The 17,413-nt window shown below is 46.7% G+C and overlaps 1 protein-coding gene and 1 pseudogene across 3 annotated transcripts in view; one reads left to right on the forward strand and one right to left on the reverse strand.

Moving 5' to 3' along the window:
- The window catches only part of LOC705034 (cytochrome P450 2F5-like), a 56,653-nt pseudogene that overhangs the window by 25,219 nt on the left and 14,021 nt on the right, over positions 1 to 17,413 (forward strand). The gene's annotated exons all lie outside the window — the stretch shown is intronic.
- CYP2A24 (cytochrome P450, family 2, subfamily A, polypeptide 24) lies at positions 9,906 to 17,057 on the reverse strand. Of its 2 annotated transcripts, NM_001040215.1 has the most exon segments (9): positions 10,160 to 10,341; positions 11,311 to 11,452; positions 11,974 to 12,161; positions 12,625 to 12,766; positions 13,533 to 13,709; positions 14,886 to 15,046; positions 15,285 to 15,434; positions 16,416 to 16,578; positions 16,856 to 17,035. In NM_001040215.1, coding segments are annotated over 9 exon segments (1,485 nt in total).

Genomic DNA, 17,413 nt, shown 5'->3' on the forward strand with positions numbered 1-17,413 from the left:
TAACTGTTGTTTTCCCTGTGGCCACTGATAATTCTTCACACCCTGTGTGATCTGATCTCATTTTTGATGGAGAGGGCAGTAATTATTACCACCCCCCAGATCACAAAACAGGAAACTGTTGTTCACAGACGGCCTAGGATTAAATAAGGAGTTTCGGCAAAACTAGGCTGGAACTCCAAATCCTGCTACATAAGCACTCACGAGAGTTGCTAGTTATTAGTAGTATTACTTTCTTGTTATTTTTAGGAGTGGAGCAGGTTGTATTTGTATCTTATATCACAGACTCTGATCGGATTTCAATTAATGTCACAAATAGCATTTAAACATTTCTTTTATTATTTTTAAGATTTTAGGCCAGGCGCGGTGGCTCACGCCTGTAGTCCCACAACTCTGGGAGGCCGAGGAGGGGGCAGATCACCAGAGGTCAGGGGTTCAAGACCAGCCTGGCCAACATAGTGAAACCCCATCTCTACTAAAAATACACACACAAAAAATTAGCTGGGCTTGTTAGCACATGCCTGTAACCCCAGCTGTTCAGGAGGCTGAGGCAGGAGAATCGCTTGAACCCAGCAGATGGAGGCAGTGAACTGAGATCACTCCACTGCACTCCAGCCTGGGTGAGACAGCAAGACTCCGTCTCAAACAAACAAACAAAACATTAATTGCACAGCTCAAAATTAGGGGAGAAATCACTTTTTAAAAACATTACAGATATAGCAAAACAAAAACAAACAAAACAAAACACCCACACACACATAAAACAACAGAAATTCCTCCCTAATCCTAATTTTTACAATAATTTTATCTGTATTTTAAAAAGTGTAGCCTTTTAGAATAATCATATTTTCATAATCACCTTGAATAGTTATATTTAGTAATTTTATAATGCAATTAGAAGATGTTTAATATATTGCCTTGAACCATATGGCATAGAAATACTTATTTCTGAATGATTCTCTAATACAAGTTCATTTATCTTATCTCTTTCTATAAATTAAGAGTGCAGGTTGGGCACGGTGGCTCGCACCTGTAATCCCAGCAATTTGGGAGGCTGAGGTGGGAGGATTGCTTAAGGCTTGAGGCCCAGGCTAGTCTCAAACTCCTGTATTTTAGTAGAGATAGAGTTTCACCATATTGGCCAAGGCTGATCCTGACCTCAAGTGATCCACCCTCTTTGGCTTCCCAAAGTGCTAGGATTACAGGCGTGAGTCACCATGCCCAGCCAGAAGTATCCTTTAAACAGGATTTTGGAAAGTGGGAGTTGACCCTTTCAAAAATCTGGAGTTGGGATGGGCATTAGTGGTTTGGAGAGGAAAGAGCAGGTGTGTTGTGGCTGGGAGGCGATTCCTTTCAGCACCTTGGGTGATGTCTGAGGCCATACCCGCTTTCTGTGCTAGTTTTGGGATTATGATGATTAAACCAAACTCCCTTTGTTCCTCCCATGTAAGCTGGATTTTTGGGCATTCAACCAATATTAAATCCTTCCTCTGAAAAATTCCTGGATTGACAAGACCACACTGGACCCATTTTCATTCCCCATCATGATCAATAGGTATCAAAAGAAATGATAGCTTCTGGCCGGGCGCGGTGGCTCAAGCCTGTAATCCCAGCACTTTGGGAGGCCGAGACGGGCGGATCACAAGGTCAGGAGATCGAGACCATCCTGGCTAACACGGCGAAACCCCGTCTCTACTAAAAACACAAAAAATTAGCCAGGCGAGGTGGCGGCGCCTGTGGTCCCAGCTACTCGGGAGGCTGAGGCAGGAGAATGGCGGGAACCCGGGAGGCGGAGCTTGCAGTGAGCTGAGATCCGGCCACTGCACTCCAGCCTGGGCGACAGAGCGAGACTCCATCTCAAAAAAAAAAAAAGAAATGATAGCTTCTTAGAATAGAAATTTGTAGCCATTGGAGAATGTAGTTCTTAAATGTGAATACAGAAGAATCTTTTATTACAAAACTCTGTATGGCTCTGGATTTAAGATATTTTCATTTGTTTATTTTTTTAAACATGGTCTCTCTCTGTCACTCAGGCTCGAGTGCAGTGGCACAATCTCAGCTCACTGTAGCCTCTGCCTGCCAGGCTCAAGCGCTCCTCCCACCTCATCCTCCCACCTCATCCTCCCGAGTCGCTGGGACCATAGGTGTGCACTACCACACCCAGCTAATTTTCTTGTATTTCTGTATTTTACCAAGTTGTCCAGGCTAGTCTCGAACTTCTGAGGTCAAGCGATCTACCCACCTTGGCCTCCCAAAGTGTTGGGATTACAGGTATGAGTCACTGCGCATGGCCAGGATTTAAGATTTTAAGAGATATTGAAAGCCTTTTATTATAATACCATTGAAAACATAAACTACTTAAAGATAAAATTAATAAAAGTTGTGCAGTAGCATAACTACAAATCATTGATGAGAGAAATTAAATATCTAAATAAAGAGATATACCATGGCCATGAATGGGAAGACTTAATATTGTTAAGATGTCAGTTCTTCTGAAATTGATCAATAGATTATTTGTAATCCCAATCAAAATTTCAGCAGGCTTTTTTTGTTTTGATATAAGCTAATAAGCTGATTTTAAAATTCTAAGATGTGGCCGGGTGCGGTGTCTCACACCTGTAATCCCAGCACTTTGGGATACCAAGGTGGGCAGATCACCTGAGGTCAGGAGCGTGAGACCAGCCTGGCCAAGATGGTGAAACCCTGTCTCTACTAAAAACACAAAAATTAGTTGGGCATGGTGGCAAGTGCCTGTAATTCCAGCTACTCGGGAGGCTGAGGCAGGAGAATCACTTGAACCCCAGAGGCAGAGGTTGCAGTGAGCTGAGTTCGCGCCACTGCACTCCAGCCTTGGTGACAGAGCGAGATTCTGTCTCTAAAATAAAATAAAATAAAATAAAATAAAATAAAATAAAATAAAAACATAAGATTCTAAGATGTGTATCTTTTACAACTACTAGTCAAAGTAATTATAAAAGAGTAACAAACTCAGAGGGCTCACCTTATTTTTCAATAAAGTCATGTAGGCATATACTGATCAATGAAATAGAAAAGAAGGTCTAGAGATGGACACTTATATAATCAACTGATTTTTGATTAAGGTGCCAAAGCTATTCAATGGGAGAAAGGAAAGTCAACGAAAGTGTTGGAATAACTGAATTTCCTTAAGGAAAAAATATGCTTTTGCTCTTATTTCACACTATATTTAAAAATTTACTCATAATGACTCAGACTTAAAAGTTAAAGCTGTAACTATGAATTCTTCAAAAGAAAGCATGGGAGAAAATCTTTGTGAACTTGGGGTAGACAAAGATTTTTAAAATGGAAAAATCGATCACACTTCTTTATTTGGAAATTAAAATAAAAATGCCATAAGCAATAACACAAAAAATGCCATACCTAGCATTGCATTTGGCTTCCATTTAGTGTAAGACCTACACAGTAAAACCCACTAAACATTGCTGTATCATGTTGATGAATATTTTCCTTCCTTCCCTTCCTCCCTCCTTCCCTTCCCTTCCCTTCCCTTCCCTTCCCTTCCCTTCCCTTCCCTTCCCTTCCCTTCCCTTCCCTTCCCTTCCCTTCCCTTCCCCTCCCCTCCCCTCCCCTCCCCTCCCCTCCCCTCCCCTCCCCTCCCCTCCCCTCCCCTCCCCTCCCCTCCCCTCCCCTTCCCTCCTCCCTCCGTTTTCTTTTCTCTTTTCTCTCCCCCTCCCCTCCCCTCCCCTCCCCTCCCCTCCCCTCCCCTCCCCTCCCCTCCCCTCCCCTCCCCTCCCCTCACTTCCCTTCCCTTCCCTTCCCTTCCCTTCCCCTCCCCTCCCTTCCCTTCCCTTCCCTTCCCTTCCCTTCCCTTCCCTTCCCTTCCCTTCCCTTCCCCTCTTTTTTTTCCTTTTTTTTAAGACAGAGTCTCGCTCAGTCATTTAGGCTGGAGTGCAGTGGCATGATCACAGCTCACTGCAGCCTTGTCCTTCCAGGTTCAAGCCATCCTCCCACCTCAGCCTCCCAAGTAGCTGGGCCTACAGGTGCACATCACCATGCCCAGCTACTTTTTGTATTTTTTATAAAGACAAGGTTTCACCATATTGCCAAGACTGGTCTTGAACTCCGGGGCTGAAGTGGTTCTGCCTGCCTTGGCCTCCCAAAGTGCTGGGATTACAGGTGTGAGCCACCGCACCCTGGCCAATCTTTTCTTTTTCTTTCATAAAACTTGTACTGTTTATGGAGTACGTATGATATTTCGATACATACACACAATGTGTAATGATCGAATCAAAGAAATTGGGATATCCATAACTTCAGGCATTTATCATTTCTTGGTTTTAGGAACATTTCAATTCCACTCTCAGTTATGTTGAAATATACTATAAATCATTGTTAACTACATTCACCCTATTGTGCTACCAACACTAGATTTTATTCTTTCTACCTAACTGTATTTTTGTACCCATTAACCATCTCCTTTTTATCCTCCCTTCTCCACTACCCTTTTCAGCTTCTGCTAACCATCATTGTACTCTCTACCTCCATGAGTTCAATTTTTTTTTTATAGCTCCCCCGTAGGAGTGAGAACATGCGACATTTGTCTTCCTGTGCTTGGCTTGTTTCACTTAACATAATGTCCTCCAGTTGCATCTGTGTTGTAAACGCAGGATCTCATTCTTTTTTATGACTGAATAATACTCCCCTGTGTGAATGTACCACATTTTCTTTATCCATTCATCTGTTGATGTACGCTCAGGTTATTTCCAAATCTTGTCTACTGTGAATAGTGCTGCAGTAAACATGGGAATGTGGATATATCTTGGACATACTGATTTCTTTTCTTTGGATATATACAGTGGTATTGCTGGATCATGTGGTAATATGGATGTATACACCGGGGTTGCTGGATCATATGGTAATTTTATTTTTAGTTTTATGGGGAACCTCCGAACTGTTCTCCATAGTGGTTGTACTGATTTACATTTCCACCAACAGATATGTATGAGAGTTCCCTGTTATCCATATTCTTGCCAGCATTTGTTATTGCCTGTCTTTTGGATAAAAGCCATTTTAACTAGGGTGAGATGACATCTCATTGTAGCTTTGATTTGCATTTCTCTGATGATTATGATGAGCACTGATATGGTTTGGATCTGTGTCCCCACCAAATCTCATGTTGAATAGTAGCTCCCAATGTTGGAGGTGGGCTCTGGTGGAGGGTGGCTGGATTTCTCATGAATGGTTTCATAGTGTCCTCTTGGTGCTGTTCTTGTGATAGTGAGTGAGTTCTCATGAGATTTGGTTGTTTAAACATGTACAGCACTTCCCTCCTCACTCTCTCTTGCTCCTGCTCCCGCCGTCTAAGATGCCTCACTCCCCCTTTGCTTTCTGCCATGATTGGCAGTTTCTTGAGGCCTCCCCAGAATGCTTCCTGTACCGCCTACAAAATTGTAAGCCAATTAAAACTCTTTTCTTTATAAATTACTCAGTCTCAGGTATTTCTTTATAGCAGTGTGAGAACGGATTAATACAAGTCTCAGGTATTTCTTTTCTTTTGTTTGAGATGGAGTCTCACTCTGTCTCTCAGGCCGGAGTGCAGCGGTGCGATCTCGGCTCACTGCAACCTCCGCCTCCCAGGTCCAAGCAATTCTCCTGCCTCAGCCTCCCAAGTAGCTGGGACTACAGGCGCCTACCACCACACTTGGCTAATTTTTTTGTATTTTTAGTCGAGACAGGGTTTCACCATGTTGGCCAGGCTGGTCTCGAACTCCTGACCTCAGGTGATCTGCCCACTTTGGCCTCCCACAGTGCTGGGATTACAGGCATGAGCCACCATGCCATCAGGTATTTCTTTATAGCAGTGTGAGAACAGATTAATACAAGCCCTTTCTCAAATAACCTGTTTGTCATTAGTATGTCTTTTGAGAAATGTCTATTCAGATCTTGTACTCATTTTTAAATTGGATTATTAGATTTTTTCCTATTGAGTTGTTTGAACTTCTTATATATTTTTGTCAATAACTCTTTGTCAGATGGATAACTTGCAGATATTTTCTCCCATTCTGTAGGTTGTCTCTTAGTTGATTGTTTCCTTTGCTGTGCAGAAGCTTTTTAACTTGATGTGATCCCATTTGTCTGTTTTTGCTTTGGTTGCCTGTGCTTGTTGGGTATTACTCGAGAAATCTTTGCCCAGCACAGTGTCCTAGAGAGCTTTCTCAATATTTTCTTTTAGTAGTTTCATGTTTGAGATCATAGATTTAAGTCTATGATCCATTTTGGTTTGATTTTTGCGTATGTCAAAAATAGGGGTCTAGATTCATTCTTCTGCATATGGATGTCCAGTTTTCTTGGCATCGTTTATTGAAGGGAATGTTATTTCCCCAATGTATGAATATTCTTGGCACCTTTGTTGAAAATGAGTTCACTGTAGATGTATGAAGTTGTTTTTGGGCTCTCTATTATGTTCCATTGGTCTACATAACTTATGCTAGTATCTTGCTGTTTTGGTTACTATAGCTCTATAATATGATTTGAAGTCAGATAATGTGATTCCTCTAATTTTGTTCTTTTTGCTTAGGGTAGCTTTGGCTACTCTAGATCTTTTGTGGTTCTGTTTAAATTTAGAATTGCTTTTTCTGTTTTCTATGAAGAATGTCATTCATATTTTGATAGGAACTACATTGAATCTGTAGATTACTTTAAGTAGTATGAACATTTTGACAATATTGCTGCTTCCAATCCATCAACACAAAATATTTTTTCAATTTTTGGTGTCCTCTTCAATTTCTTTTATCAGTGTTTTATTGTTTTCATTATAGAGATCCTTTACTTCTTGGGTTAATTCCTAGGTATTTCATTGTATTGTAGCTATTGTAAATGGGATTACCTTTTTCTGAGATAAGGTCTTGCTCTGTCATGTAGAGCTGGAGTGCAGTGATGTGACCTTGGCTCACTGCATCCTAGACCTCCTGGGCTGAAAAGATTCTCCTACTTTGGCCTCCCAGGTTGCTGGGATTACAGGTGCACACCACTAGGTCCAGCTAATTTTTAAAACATTTTTAGTAGAGATGGGGTTTCGACATGGTGCTCAGGCTGGATTTTTAAAAATTTCTTTTTCAAATTGTTTGCTATTGGCAGATAGAAATGCTACTGATTTTTGTATGTTGATTTTGTATTCTGCAATTTTACTGAATTTGTTTATCAGTTCTAATAGTCTTTTTGTGGAGCCTTTAGGTTTTTCCAAATAGAGGATCATATCATCTACAGACAAGGATAATTTGACTTCTTCCTTTCCAATTTGGATGCCCTTTTTTTTCCTTCTCTTGTCTAATTGCTCTAGCTAGGACTTCTGGTACTATGTCGAATAACAGTGATGAAAGTGGGCATCTTTGTCATGTTCCAGATCTTAGAGGAAGACTTTCAGTTATTCCCCATTCAATACGATACTAGCTGTGGGTCTGTCATTCATGGCGTTTATTATGTTGAGCTATGTTCCTGCTATACCTAGTTTTTTGAGGCCTTTTATTATGAAGGGATGTTGAATTCCATCAAATGCATTTTCAGCATCAATTGAGATGATCATATGGTTTCTCTTCTTCATTCTGTTGATATGATGTATCACACGGATTGATTTGAGGTGCCAGCTCAGTTGCAATAGACTAGAGCACCAGGTAGATTGCTAAGGCCTTTGCTCCTGGACAGCATCTCTGTTCCTGCCTGGGGCCTGGAAGAACTCGTCACCCCAAAGGGAAGAACAAACACCTCCCTCCTCCCTAAACTCCTGGCAACTACCATCTTTGTACTGTCTTCACAGTTTCATTTCTCCAGACTGTCATATAGTTGGAATCATATAGTATGTGGCCTTTTCAGAGGGGCTTCTTTCACTTAGCTACACACATTTCAGGTTCTTCCATGTCTTTCTGTGGTCTGATTTCTTTTTATTGCTGAATCATATTTCTTTTCTTTTTTCCTGTTCTTCTTTTTTTTTTGTTTTTTTTTTTGAGACAAAATTTCACTGTGTCTCCCAGGCTGCAGTGCAGTGGCTCCATCTCAGCTCACTGTAAGCTCTGCCTCATGTGTTCAGGCAATTCTCCCACCTCAGCCTCCCAAGTAGCTGGAACTGCAGGTGCATGCCACCGTTCCTGGCTAATTTTTGTATTTTTGGTAGAGATGGGGTTTCACCATGTCGGCCAGGCTGGTCTCGAATTCCTGACCTCAAGTGATCTGCCCTCCTCAGCCTCTCATAGTGCTATAATTACAGGTGTGAGTGATCATGCCCTGCCATATTTCATTGTATGAGTGTATCACAGTTCATTTATCCATTCACTTGTTGAAGAACATCTTGGTTGATTACAAGATTTGGCAATTAGGAGTAAAGCTACTATAAATATCTGTGCAGAAGTTTTTGTGTGGCTATCTGTTTTCAACTTATTTGGGGTTAATACCGAAGAGCATGATTGCTGTAACACATGGTAAGAATATGTTTAGCTTTGCAAGAAGCCGCCAATTTATCTTCCAAAGTAGCTGTGCCATTTTGCATTCCCACCATCAATGAATGACAGTTCCTGTTGAGCCACCTACTTGTCAGCATTTGGTGTTGTCAGTTTTGGACTTTAGCCATTCTAATAGGTGGGTAGTGGAACATCATTATTGTTTCAATTTGAAATGGCTACTGACATGTGATACGGAGCATCTTTCCTTATATTTATTTGTTATGTGTATATTTTCTTTGGCGAAGTGTCTGCTCAGATCATTTGCCCATTTTTTAATTGGGTTGTTTTCTATTGTTGAGTTTTAACAGTTCTTTGTGTATTTTGAATGTAAGTCCCTTATCAGGTATGTCCCCTGCAAATATGTTCTCCCAGTCTGTAGCTTGTATTGTCATTCTCTTGACAATTGTTTTTCAGAGAAGAAGTTTTTAATTTCAATGACACAGAAGTTATCAAGTGCTTCTTTCAAGCATTGTTCTTTTGGTGTTGTATCTAATAACTCATCACCAAACTTGAGGGCATCTAGATTTTCTCCTACATTATCTTCTGGAAGTTTTATAGATACTCATTTTTCATTTAGGTCTATAATAAACTTGGAGTTAATTTTCATGAAGGCTGTAAGGAAGCTTCTAAGGGGGCCATACACTAACTTCTTTGAGAGTGGGCAGTGGTTGTGAAACTCTTAGCTGGGTCTTACAACAGACACCAGATCCATCCGGAGAGCCCCACCTTCAGAAACCCATAGTGGAATGTGTTTCATGCATACATGGAGGAGAATATGCGGTCACATGCACACCTGCACATGATCACACACATGCATATGGTATGTCCTGATCCAGAGTTCTCTCATCTTTCTCTGTAAGTGGTTCTCTCCTTCAACTTCTTCCTTAAGGGATATACTGATGGAACATCATTAAAATTAAAAACTTCTGCTCTGCAAAATATTTGTTAATGGACTGACTCTGTATGTCCATTCATGTCTCGTTGTGTCCCCGGACTGACTCTGAATGGGCCACAGCGGCCTTACCTGGTAGTGAGCACAGATTACACCCTGGAATTCAAAGCATGTTGAGTAGGTGAGAGTGTGGGCATGTGGGCAGTGAAGGCAGGACAGCCACTCACTAGGTCTCTGGAAAAAGCCCCAGGACAGGGATGTTCAGGCCATGTGATGCTATACTAAGCTGTTTTACGTGAGGAAGGGGTGCTTTTTAAGAATCTTTCTAGAGGGCTATGGGCACAGATCTGTGTTCAAAGATTTTCTGGGCACATGTTTTGTGAGACATCAGATAGACAACTTTCTAAGTCTCAGCTTTGTCACGTGTAAAATGGGCATGAACGCTTTTCCCCTTCACAGAGGTTTGTGGCAATTAAGTGAGGTGAGCGTGCAACGCTTTGTGAACAAACGCTTTTTGTACAAAGCTGACACGGGGGTACTGGTTCAGGAAATAAGAGCTGCTATTATTACTACTCTTCGTAGCATAATGTAAGGTTTCCCTTCCTCTCATCCCAGCTCGGAAGCACCTTATCAAGGTCAACTAAGCCCCTTCTGTTTCTTCTCTTCCCTCTAACCACCTCACGGCTTCCTTTCCCCCATCCCGTCCCCATTCTTAGCCCCGCCCCTCCCACGAGCCCCGCCCCTAGCCCCGCCCTTTCCACGGCCCCGCCCACCAGACCTGCACCAGCGCAGCCCTCACTCAGCGGGGCAGGAAGCTCATGGTGTAGTTTCGTGGGATCGTGGCAAAGCCCACGTGTTTGGGGGACACGTCGATGTCCTTGGGCGACTGGGGGGACTTGAAGCGGAAGTTCTGCATGATGGTGGTGAAGAAGAGAAAGAGCTCCATTCTGGCCAGGCCTTCTCCGAAACAGTTCCGCTTTCCTGAGGGGGAGAGGCGGGAGGGGTGGAGGTGAAGCCCACTCTCAGTGCAGCCTCGCCCCACTACCGACCTCCAGCTGCGGCTCTCCCAGGGAGGAGAGGTGGAATATTATGAACTCAGAGACTTTCAGAGGAGACTTTAATCCTCCCTGAGCCTCAGTTTCTTTCTATAAGAGATGTAACAATGGTGAACCAAAATTAATATATTATTACTAACCAAAGTCCATAATTTATATTAGAGTTTATCTGTGTTGTACATTTCTATGGGTTTTGGAAAAGGCATAATGTCACGCATCCATCATAGATGGGGTGATCCATGCCAGGTATAGCAATGGGAGGTTTAGATGTTCCTTCCTGCCCCATACACTTGCAAATACGACTCCTGTGCCTTCATCTCCTTTTTAGGGATCCGAAGAATCTGCTGTGTGACCCTAGACAAATGAATCTACGGGGGAAGATGTTTCCTTTCCTTTTTTTTTTTTTTTTTGAGACGGAGTCTTGCTCTGTCGCCCAGGCTGGAGTGCAGTGGCCGGATCTCAGCTCACTGCAAGCTCCGCCTCCCGGGTTTACGCCATTCTCCTGCCTCAGCCTCCCGAGTAGCTGGGACTACAGGCGCCCACCACCGCGCCCGGCTAATTTTTTGTATTTTTTTTAGTAGAGACGGGGTTTCACCGTGTTAGCCAGGATGGTCTCGATCTCCTGACCTCGTGATCCGCCCGTCTCGGCCTCCCAAAGTGCTGGGATTACAGGCTTGAGCCACCGGGCCCGGCCGTTTCCTTTCCTTTTACCTGGGCGCAGGTAGTGGGTGCTTGGTAGTTAAGGAAGTATCAGCTGGGGGCTCAAGGGTAGATTCTAACAGGAAATTCCAAGCTGGAGAAATACCAGACTACACAGCACAGAGGGGAGCTGGGTGAGGGAGGCGCCTGCTGGTGTGAGCAGTGGCCTGGCGGCAAACAGTAGTTAGTCTCTTACCGATGGAAAAGGGCACAAAAGCGTCACTCTTCTTAAACTGCCCCTTCTCATCCAAGAAGTGCTGGGGATTGAAGTCCTGGGGGTTGGAGAAGAACCTGGGGTCTCTCAGCACGGAGCCCAGCATAGGGAACACTTCGGTGCCCTGGGAGGGAGGAGGAAGGTGTATGTGATGAGGCAGGTTGGGGGATTGGTGAAAGTACACAGGGGCTGGAGGGGGAACTAGGGTGCCCTACATAAGCGGAAGTGGCAGGCATGAAGGAGTTGGGGTCCTCTGAGAAAGGAGCTTTGGGGGATAGAAGGTTCATGTCTCTGAAACAGGAAGTTTGGGAGACATGGGGTCCATGTCCTGCTAGGCAGGGTGTTTGGGGGACCTGAGACTTGTGTCCCTAAAGCAAAAGGCCTAATGGAAAGGGGGCTCCTGTTTCTTAAGACAGGAAGTTTGGGAACATGGGGTTGATTCTCCTGACACAAAAAGTCTGGGGAGATGCAGAACTCAGGAGTCTCTAAGTGGGAAGGTGGAATGGATGTGGTGGTGGGGGAAGTCCTTTTGGACTGATTGAGGGAGTGGGACAGGGTCTAGAAAGCTTCTAATGGGGGTGAGATGCTGCGGACACAGAGAGGGGCTGGAACTCCCTGTAGTCTGGGGGGTGGGGAGGATAGCACCTTAGGGAGGAAGAAATCCCGAAACTTGGTGTCCTTGTTGACCCTGCGGGCCAAGCTCATGGGGATCACGTCTCCAAATCTTTGGATCTCGTGGATCACTGCCTCCATGTAGGGCATCTTGACCCGGTCCTCAAACTTGGGCTGCCGGTTCTTGCCGATCACTCTGTCAATCTCCTCATGGACCTTGGCTTGGGGAGGAGGGGGAATGTGTAGGTATCTAGGGGTCTCAGGGCAGGGATGATAGTCTGAATAGGTAAAACAGGGTGGATGACATGTCTCCACATATGATACAGAGGTAGACCATTCATAACAGACCTCAGCCATTCTCATTGTTGGAGTAGAATCCTGTTAACCAGACTGTGCCAGAATCACAGGGGAAGCACAGAGAGGAACTCAGGGGATGATCCGGAGGAGCGGGTAGCGAGGCACTCAGTGGGCTTGGGACAGAAGTGACTGACCAATCACTGCAGAGATTTTCAATATTTTATGAACTAGTGAGACTCAGCTGATGCTTGTCAGCTGAATATTGCCCTGTCTGTGGACAGCAAAGCATGTCCCACCTGGGATCTGGGACAGGTGGGGACATTGCACCAGGGTCAGTGGAGTTTTGAGCGTCTGGGGCTCTCCACTTCCCTCCCCCTCCAGCCTTACCCTCCACCTCTGGATACTTCATGAGCAGCAGGAAGCCATAGCGCAGGGTGGTGCTGACGGTCTCGGTGCCTGCAATGAAGAGGTTCAGCGTGGTCATCATCAGGTTCTTCAAGTAGAACTCCGTGTTGGGGTTCTTCTCCTCCTGCGGGGAGAGGGGGCTTTAGACCAACCTCACTCCTCTTGCCCTCAGGGCCCTTCTAGGGCTTTTCCTTTGGATCTACCTCTCTTTGGTCCAGACCAAAAATGGAAAGAGGGACCCTAGATCTACCAGACTCGCTCTAGCTTCCAGCCCTTGCCCTAGCTGCTGGCTTTGCCCAAAATGCTCTTCCTTCTCAGCTTCTTTACCTTGCTGACCATCTGTCCTTTAATTATCAACTTAGCTGTCATTTTTTTTTTTTTCTTATACTGACTTGGTGTTGCTAAGTTGCACAGTCCGGACTCGAACTCCTGGGCTCAAGGAATCCTCTAGGCTCAGCCTCCTGAGTAGCTGGAACTGCACATGCACATGGCCATGCAAGCTCATTTATTACTTTTAAAAGAATTAATTTTTTTTGAGACAGGGTCTCATTCTGTCACCCAGGCTGGAGTGCAGTGCCGTGATCTTGGCTCACTGCAACCTCTGCCCCACTGGGCGCTACCATGCGCAGCTAATTTTTGGATTTTTAGTGGAGAGGGGGTTTCACCGTGTTGGCCAAGCTGGTCTCGATTTCCTGACCTCAGGTGATCCACCTGCCTCGGCCTCCCAAAGTGCTGGGATTACAGGTGTAAGGCACCGCGCCTGGACAATTGTGAGGATTATTATGATGAGGGCTAATTTGAATGGGCCTGTGTTGTCTGCCCACCCCACTCCCAGTCTGATTTCCCCCTGCCTGGCTTTGCACCTCCCCGCACTGGCTGCTGGGGTGTACCTCCTGCATGCGGATGAGAAAGGAGTCGATGAAGTCCCGTGGGGAATTGGGATCCAGTGTGCGCTGGTTGTGCTCCACCTTCTTGGCTATGAAGTCCTCCAGCCCTTGCAGCTCCTTAAAGGCCTGTTGCTGTGGTCCTGGCAGGTGTTTCATCACTGAAGAGAACATCTCATAGAGCTGGGGTTGCAGAGAGAGGATGGGAGGAAAGGACAGTTGTCAGGGGCCAGGAGCTGATGGGAATGGGACTTGTTTCATAGCAAGGAAGGAACTGAGTTAAAGGCATCTGTCCAGGTGTTTAGGTATTTCACTGGGGTTGAATGTGAACTTATATCTCAGTTTTCACGTGGATTAGGTGCCAGGGCCATGGTCTAGTAATTTAGGTGAGAAGAACTGAGGCATATATCTAGGTTTCAGGTATTTAAATGAGGCTGGATTGGAGCACACATCTAGGTGTTCAGATATTCAAGTGGAATTGAGTTGGCAGACACCTCTTCAAGTGTTTAGTTACTCAGGTGGGGCTGGTATGAGGGGAGTGTCATCTGTCTAGGTATTTAGGCATTCAAGTGGGCTTGGTTGGAGACAACTACCCAGATATTTATTGGGTCTGGATTGGGGGCTTTTGTTCAGGTGTTCAGGTATTAAAGTGGGGCTGGTGAAGATGTTGAAGTGGAGGGGATACCTGTTCAGGTGTTTACCTATCCAAGTGGGATGCATCGGGGGCACCTCTGTAGGGTGTGTGATTGGAAAGTGTTGGGGAACACTTATTTGGGTGTCTGGGGAATAATCTGTCTAGATATTTATGTGTTTAGGGTGTTGGTTAGGGCAGCTGTTGATGTTTTCAGGTTTTCAGGTATTTAAGTGGGTGAAGTAGAGGGTGCTTGGCCAGATATTCCAGTGGGCTAATTTGGGACATTTGTGTAGATGTGAAATGATTATGATGGGCTGAATTTTGCAGCACCAGGTGTTCAGGTATGTAGGAGGTGGGTTGAGGCAGTCATTTGTCCAGGTGATAAAATATTCAGAAGAACAGGGTAGGGAGCCCCTGTTACAGATTACGGTTAAGTTGGGGATGGGAACACGTGCCCAGGTGAGAGAGCTGAGCTGAGGGCTTGCATCCTGCCGGCAGGCTCTGTTCTGGGGAGCATCTGTTGAGCTTTTCAGGTATCCTTGGAAACTGGGTATTGGGCACCCATCCTGGGTTCTGTTGCAACTGCCCAGTTGTCCAATATTGGGGGCTGATTTTGAGGGGACACTGTCTGGAGGGGGGTGGGAGTTTGGGGCACCTGTCTCCAGGTAGGGGAGCAGTTGACAGGTTGCAGTAGGGGCGTCAGGGGCCAGTCTGCAGCCGGTTACCTGCCCCGTGGAGGTTGACGTGAACTGGAAGATTGCCAGCATCATGCCCAGCAGAGACAGGAACTCTTTGTCCTCGTAGTCAAAGCGGTCCCCAAAGACAATGGAGCTGATGACATTAGAGACGGTGCGGCTCAGGAAGAAGGTGGGATCGATATTGGCGCCTGCAGATGTGGCCGGAGAAGAAGGTCAGGGAGAGAGTCAACTCAGAGGTCTGAGGAGAGTCAGAATTCCGGGAGGCAGGGCCCTGTTGAGCCAAATTCCCAGCGCCAGACTCCAGGGCTGGAAGTGCGGGGGCCTTTCCCCACCGAGTCCCCATCCTCAGGCAGAACGCGCGCGCGGGGGTCCCTAGCCCTGGGCGTTTTCCTGCTCTTGTCCCCGCACTCGGGGTTCCCTGCTCACCATGCGTGTCCCGGAGGGCCTCGATGAGGAAACCTGCCTCCTCCTGGATGCGCTCCTCGATGCCGCGCTTGCCCACCCCGAAGTCCCGCAGGGTGGCGATGGAGAAGCGCCGGAGCTGCTTGGCGCGCTCCCCGTTGCTGAAAACCACGCCTGGGGAGGTGAACGTGGGGGTGGAGAGAGGTCAGGGGGCGGTGGGGGCAGGAGCAGACCAGCTTCAGGGGGCTCCCCAAGGGTGGAGCAGAGAGGGAGTGGGGTGGGAGAGAGATGGATTCAGCGCGAGTGCCCAAGAGAGCTGCAAACTCAGTCAGAGAAGAGAGAGAGAGAGAGAGCGAGAGCGAGAGCGAGAGCGAGAGCGAGAGAGAGAGAGAGAGAGAGAGAGAGAGAGAGAGAGAGAGACTGACCGGGTAGAAAGAATAAGAGAATCAGAAGAGAAGCAGAAAGTTGAGACAGACAGATGCCCAGAGAAACAGAGGAATAGGGGGACACTCCATGGAGGAAGGGAAGGAAGGGGGGAGAGAAAGAGAAAGAGAGATGGAGGAAGAGGATGGAGGGAGGGGATGTGAGATATGGGGAGATCTGGGAGGAGGAAATAAAAATGGTGAAAGATTCTTAAGCTGAGCTGAAGGAGAGAAAAAAATACGGAGACAGAAACAGAGAGGGTCTGGAAGGAAGAGAGACTGTTACCAGGAGATGGAGGCTGGAGATGTGGAAGTTTGAATACCATGAAATCCTAAGACAGAGGAAGAAGTGGGAGAGGGAAGCGGAGAGAGGAGAAACACGGAGAAGCACAGAAGCTGAGAGTGACAAAAAGACAAATGAAGACAGAGGACCAGGGTTGGAAAACAGAAACCCGGGATGTCCTCAGAGATGGAGAGAGGGGAAAGAGGAGACTCCACTGAGAGAGAACAAGGAGATGGAGGCAGAGAGAGGCGGGGAGGAATCAGGACAGGGACGCTGGAGACAGCTGAGGGATACACAGGGAGAGCCCACAATGAAGGGAGATGGGGAGATAAAACCAGACCGGGGTCTCTGCCATAGCCTCCAGTGGGCAGGAGAGTCAGGGAGAAGGCTGGGGACACTGAGACCATTGTGTTCTCTTGGCCACCTTCCCCCTCTTGGGCACCCCCTCACCATAGCCTTTGAAGACCCAGTCGAAGGTGGCCTGCTCGCCTCGCCCGCTGAACTCCTCAGCCTGGTCCACCAGAGCCTCCTTGACGGCATCATGTCCGCACAGCACCACCACCCGCCGGGGCCCCAGGTGAATGGTGAACACCGGGCCATAGCGCTCACTGATCTGATGGAGGCGGGTGGGAGTGGTTAGAGGGAGCAGCCCCCACTCTGAATGGGCCCAGCACGGAGATGTCAAGTACTGGGATCCTTCGTCCCCAGGTTCTTACAGTCAGGGAGCTGGACATCCCAGGATCCTGTCTTTCCTGGCTACGACCCTGATGATGAATCTCCAAAACTCCCTTTCCTGAGTCTCTGGTCCACAGTGGTCAATCCCCGCCACAAAGCCCCAGCCAGCTGGGCAGCCCCCACCCCGTGCCACCCATCTCCCTGCCTTGGGACACCTTCATGATGGAGTTGTACATCTGCTCTGTGTTCAGCTGCAGGTAGTTTCCAATGAAGGGCAATGGGGTGGGTCCCGGAGGCAGCTTTCCCTTGCTGTTCCTCTGCTGCCAGACAGACATCAAGACCATCACAGTCAGGCAGGCCAGCAAGGCCACCAGGAGCAGCCCTGAGGCCAGCATGGTGGCAGTGGGATGATCGATGGTGACGGCTGGGGTGGTTTGCCTTTATACTGCCTGAAAAAGAGGGGTGGACTTTGGCTGATTACATAATCACCTCATTTCACCTCCCCACTACACCCCCCATCATGAATCCCGCCTAGCTTGGGACACAGCCAACAAGGGAGGAGGAGGGGGACCACAGGGCAGTTGAACAGAGAGGGGGCCTCCAGACTAAGTCTGTGGTACTTCGGGAAGGGTGCCCTAGGGCTGTGGATTTAGGAGGGGGCAACAGATAAACTGTAGAACTGAGGAGTTTGGAATATTTACACAGGGGAGCACTTGGGCTTTGGATTTGGGTTCTGAGAGTGAGAATACACCTCAAAGTTTTGGATTTGGGGG

The sequence above is a fragment of the Macaca mulatta genome, chromosome 19, assembly GCF_049350105.2.
Source record: "Macaca mulatta isolate MMU2019108-1 chromosome 19, T2T-MMU8v2.0, whole genome shotgun sequence".
NCBI lineage: Eukaryota > Metazoa > Chordata > Mammalia > Primates > Cercopithecidae > Macaca > Macaca mulatta.

What these genes read in the sequence shown, in the direction of transcription:
- CYP2A24 (XM_077975858.1), bottom strand. Translation starts at nt 17,035, where the DNA reads ATGCTGGCCTCAGGGCTGCTCCTGGTGGCCTTGCTGGCCTGCCTGACT. An exon ending in TTCTCATCCGCATGCAGGAG is followed by an intron (nt 12,767 to 13,532) that starts GTACACCCCAGC and finishes CTCTCCCCGCAG; the next exon opens with GAGGAGAAGAACCCCAACAC. An exon ending in TTTTGTGCCCTTTTCCATCG is followed by an intron (nt 10,342 to 11,310) that starts GTAAGAGACTAA and finishes TCTCCCCCTCAG; the next exon opens with GAAAGCGGAACTGTTTCGGA.